Source organism: Carlito syrichta, unplaced genomic scaffold (assembly GCF_000164805.1).
Source record: "Carlito syrichta isolate Samal-C Ts95f unplaced genomic scaffold, Tarsius_syrichta-2.0.1 Scaffold308100, whole genome shotgun sequence".
NCBI classification, from domain to species: Eukaryota; Metazoa; Chordata; class Mammalia; order Primates; family Tarsiidae; genus Carlito; species Carlito syrichta.
The window spans coordinates 287,273-292,108 of record NW_007252196.1 but is presented as its reverse complement, the minus strand read 5'-3'; the positions used below and the strand labels follow the sequence as shown (position 1 = coordinate 292,108).

Here is a 4,836-nt window from a genome sequence, read left to right as displayed (position 1 = left end):
GGACAGCTGGAATGCTATGGTCTCATGTGTGTCTAACATAGGCTGAAATCCTAAATATCAAGGTGATGGTATTAAGGAGGTAAAGCCTCTTGGGAGACAATTAGGCCATGAGGTTGGAGTCCTCATGAATAGGACTAATGCCCTCATAAAAGTGGCCCCAGAGAACTCCCCTTTCCCTTCCACCACGTGAGGACCCAGTGAGAAGGCACCATCTACAAACCAGGAAACAGCATCCTCACCAGACACCAAATCTGCAAGTGACTTGATCTTGGACTTCTAGTCTCCAGAACTGTGAGAAATAAATATCTGTTGTTTATAAGTCACCCAGTCTGTAGCATTTTGTTACAGCAGTGTCAATGGACTCAAAAGAGTCTCCCACAGGATTTCCCTTCTTCATTGGTTGAGGCATAGGACTCCACAGCCTCCGAAGGAGGATGAGTCAAACAGGGAAAGAGCCTGGGCTCTGAATGACTTCAAGCCCAGAGAGCCCCTACCCCCAGCCCACCCTGGACTCTGCCATGGGTGAGAGATAAACCTTTTAGGATTAGGCTGAGAGTTGGGGGTGGTCTGAATTACCAATCAGCTTATTGTAATCAGCCTATTGCAATTACCTATCAATCAGTCTACTGTAATCAATCAGCCTATTGTAACCAATACCCTCTCCTAGGGGACACTGACCCCAGTAATTGGAAGGAAAATGACAAGTCCTATGTCAGAGTGAGCTCCTGGTAGGGCAGGGCTAGGACCAGCATTTTCCAACTACAGCCTTGGACAAGGGGGACAGACAGCCAGGACCACACACTACAGCCTGGACAGCACCAATTCCCAAAAAATTTTATTTCTTGTTTCAAGTGGCAAAACGTCATTGGTCTCTGTGGGGCGCCTGGCAGGGCGGAGCGAGACCTGGGGTGAGGCAGGGGTAGAGCCCCGCCCATTACAAAAAAATCAAAGGCTTTTATAAAAAATGCTATAAATTGGTATTAAAAAAAACCCAAGGGAGGCTGGAGGAGGAAGCAGAGAGGGAGAAGGAAGACAGAGGGAGGGACAAAACCTTCGACCACTAGTGACAAAATCGAGGCTGGCGGGGGGAGATGTGGAGGGGGGGAGTTGGGAGGGTGATACAAAGTGCATAAATGTGCCTCCCCAGACGCTCCTCAGAGGTGGAGGGGGACAGAGGCTGCAGCCCGGGACATGGTGGGGCTCCAGGGGCGCCCAGGGACGCCACAGGAGTGGGCACTGCCTGAGACCACCAGATAGGAAGAACCTGCAAGGTGAAGGGAGGAAGAGAGGTCAAGGGAGGCGGCCATGGAGGCCACCGCCTCCTCTTCCCCCACCCACTTCCGGGCCCAACCTGGCTTCTCCAGCAGAGCCCAGGCATGAGAAAGGTCCCCGCTGTGGCCTGGAGCCTGGTGTGTGTCCTGAAGGGTTCTACAGCAGAAGGGCCAGCTGACCACACCCGGGTCAGCCACAGGGCCTGGGGGGCGCTGACCCTGAGCCCAGGGAGGCAGACTGGAATGGAAGCCCTCCTCCTCTTCCACCCCAGGTCTGATACCACCCTGCCCTGTGGACAAAATCTAGCGGGGTCTCCTGAGTCTGTGGAACTTGGCTTCACTTGCCCATTTCCAGCCTCGCATGTTAAGGTGGATGGGGCTAAGGGCTAGTGGGGGGCAAGGCCCCCCCGAGGTCTCCAGGAAAGACCCTGTGCACATCTGAACCCAGATTTCCCAGCCCGGAAACCCATCCTCACCTCAGTGACTTCTCAGACCTTCTTCTTCTTCAGCTTCAGGGCTTGCAGCCAGTTGGGTGATGATCCTTCTGACCTAGAAGACAGAGGGCAAAGGTCCAGAAGGTGACCTTTGGGGAAACTGAACAAAAGGAGGAAAGGCAGTAGGGATGGAAACCATGCCCCTCCACCCCCCAACAGAAGAGGAAGCCTAGGGCCTGGCTGCAGGGAACGAAACTCAGCCAACAACTTCATACGGTTCACTGGGGCATGTCAACCCCCTCTCTGAGCCTCAGTTTTCGTCTTCTGTGAAGTGGGGGTTTCCCTTTCAGGCCAATGCAATGAGGTGTCAGTGGATCCCCAGAGCTTAGGTCACCTACCCTGAGGATTTCTCTGGCTTGGGAGGTAATGTGAGGGGCTTCCCCAACCCCGGGACCTTGCAGGACTTGGAGCGCTGGACCGCAGACTCCTTCTGGCTTGACTTGCTCTCTGCCGCCTCCCCCTCCTCAGCTGAGCGGTTCCGGGGTCGCAGCTTGGCCTGAGAACAAGCCCAAATGAAGACAGATGTCAGATTCACCTGCAGGATTCACAGGACCAGGCCTTCTCTCAAGCGGGTGCAGCCCCCAGAGTGAGAGAGAGGAACTAGGCCTTCTCCCAAGAGGGTGAAGCTCCCAGAGTGAGAGAGAGACCCTCTGTAGTCCTTCTGCCCAGAGATCTGGGGAGTCCCTTAAAGACTCACTTCCCTCAGAGCTGAGCCACGCCTTGCACACAGTAGGTCCCCAAAAAGATACCGCTGGACTGAATTCAGACAAACTGGGCAGGTTGAAGCCAGTGGTGACTGCCCATCTCCTCTCCCTCCACCCAGCCCCCACAGCCAACTCCTATGCCTGCCTCAAAGCTAATGTCAAACGCTTGCAAGAGGCCTTCTCCATTCACGCTCCCACCCTGCCACCCCACTGTTAGGAAATAACTTCTCCCTCTCTGACCGGGCCCAGCCCTTATCTGTGCCTCCCCAGTGATACCTAAACCTGCCCTTCCACCTGAGCCAGCTATGGGCATGGCTCGTGTCCCCCACTGTCCCTGAGGTTCTGGGACAAGAATGTGCCCAGTCTTTCCTTCCATCCCACTTAGACACAGCATGGGGTCCGGTCGGGCACAAAAGGATCTTCTGAGGTCCCCAGTGGAGAGCAGAGTGAGAGGAGGAATGGGAGAGGGAGTGGGGGACTAAACAGACGGATGGCAAGGAGAAAGGCAGGACATAAGGTGGCCGGCCAGCTGGCAGGACATGTTTGCTAATAATCAGGAGGTACCTTCAGAGCTGATGGGCTCAGGCCAGGAAAGAGGTTGACTTTCAGCCCCTTGGTGCCCAGAGACATCCGTGTCCGGCGACTCTGAGGCTCTTCCACCACCTCGTCGTCAGAAGATGGCACCCGAGAAGCCCGTGGCTCTGCAAAGACCCAAGGAGGGGGGCTCAGCACAGGTGGTAGCACACCCAGAGCCCCCCGCCATGGCCCCTGCACAACCTGGGCCTGACATCCCCAACATCAACAGACACCACCATCAAATAAGACATCAGCCCTACCCGTGGAGTCCTGGAACAGGCGTGCGTCTGAGTCCGCTGCCTCCGACAGGCCCAGGGTACCCCCGGGCCGGATTGCCGGGGCCCGATGCCCACGCTTGCGCCCCAGGCTGGCACGGCTCCGAAACATGGCACTGTCGAGGATCTCAGTGTCCTGTGCGGGACAATGATGACACCACTGCCATGGCCGCCCCATGATCCTGCCCCACCCCACAGCAGACCCGCAACAGCAGCTGGCCAGGAGCCGGTGCTTCCCGCAGATGCGGCCAGGGCTTCCCGTTCATGCGACGCACCCACAGCTGCTTGGGGACACTCCAGGAACGCGGTTCAGCACCCACGTCCCGCCATGACAGCCCACCCACTGCCCCGGGCTCACCCTCCACTGACCTCGATGAAGGCAAAGTCCTGACTGGAGGAGCTGGGAGGAGGCCCTTGGGGGACGCGCCGAGGGGTGCGGCCCGGCCCCTGCCCGGCCCCTGAAGGGCCCCAGGTGCCATCCACGTCTTCTGCCCGGCTGGCCTCGCCATCCGGCTGGGGCCTCCAGGAGGGCAGAAGGTCCCCACAGGGCTCCAGAGGCTCTTCTCCGTCAGCACCTGCTGCAGCTCCTTCCTCCTCCGAGAGGCCCCTAAGGCTCGAGGCCGCCGACTCCCTACGGACCGCCTGGGAGCTGCTAGCTGCCAGCATCTCCTCCAGCAGGCCGTGGGAGCCAGAAGGAGGAGAGCGGGCCCGGCACTCACCGGGGCTGTGAAGGGGAGGGAGAACAAGGTCACCCATGAGGTCCATCCGCCTCTCCAAAGGGAGCCCACTTCACACGATCCTTCCCCCACCCCAGCCACTCTCTTTCCTTCCATGCTTTCCCCAGGCTCTTTCAGCAAGCATGTGCTCAGGGCCTTGAGCCACACAGCACACAGGGAAGGGGTGCACCTAGCTGGTGGGTTCAAGTCCCTGGGGCCTCAGGTGAGTCCCTTCTCCTAGAAATGCCTCAGGTTCCTCTAGGAGTCATGGTGGGGGGAATGAAATAAGAATCTAAAGAACTTAGCACAGATCGGGTGCGGTGGCTCAATCCTGTAATCTCAGCACTTTGGGAGGCAGAGGCAAGAGGATGGCCTAAGTCCAGGGATTCAAGACCAGCCTGGGCGACTAGGTGAAAACTAGCCTGGCATGGTGGTGCTTGCCTGTAGTTCTAGCTGCTTGGAAGGCTGAGGGGGAAGCATCACCTGACCCCAGCAGGTGGAGGCTGTGATGGCCATGCGCGTGCCACTGCACTCCAGCCTAGGTGACAGAGTGAGACTCCAACTCAAAAAAAAAAAAAAACTAGCCGGGCTCGGGGGCTCAGCCTGTAATCCCACGCCTCGGGAGGCTGAGGTGAGTGGATTGCCTGAACCAGCAGGTTCGTGACCCGCCTACGCAACTTGGCGAGACCTTATCTCCACAATAAATTAAAAAATCGGCCGGGTGTGATAGCGCATGCCTGTAGTTCCAGCTACTTGGAAGGCTGAGGCAGAAGGATGGCTGGAGCCCAGCAGGTCGAGGC

At 57.7% G+C, this 4,836-nt stretch overlaps 1 protein-coding gene across 1 annotated transcript in view; it reads right to left on the bottom strand.

The window, feature by feature from the left end:
- Positions 1-817: 817 nt before the first annotated feature.
- The window catches only part of TNKS1BP1 (tankyrase 1 binding protein 1), a 23,742-nt gene continuing 19,723 nt past the window's right edge, over positions 818-4,836 (bottom strand). Inside the window, exons 6-11 of the mRNA XM_008064896.1 lie at positions 3,690-4,044; positions 3,306-3,456; positions 3,034-3,170; positions 2,104-2,261; positions 1,748-1,820; positions 818-1,264 (exon numbers count right to left, since the gene is read on the bottom strand). Coding sequence (XP_008063087.1) covers positions 1,760-1,820; positions 2,104-2,261; positions 3,034-3,170; positions 3,306-3,456; positions 3,690-4,044 — 862 coding nt within the window. The 3' untranslated portion in view covers positions 818-1,264; positions 1,748-1,759. The remainder of the gene's footprint in view (positions 1,265-1,747; positions 1,821-2,103; positions 2,262-3,033; positions 3,171-3,305; positions 3,457-3,689; positions 4,045-4,836) is intronic.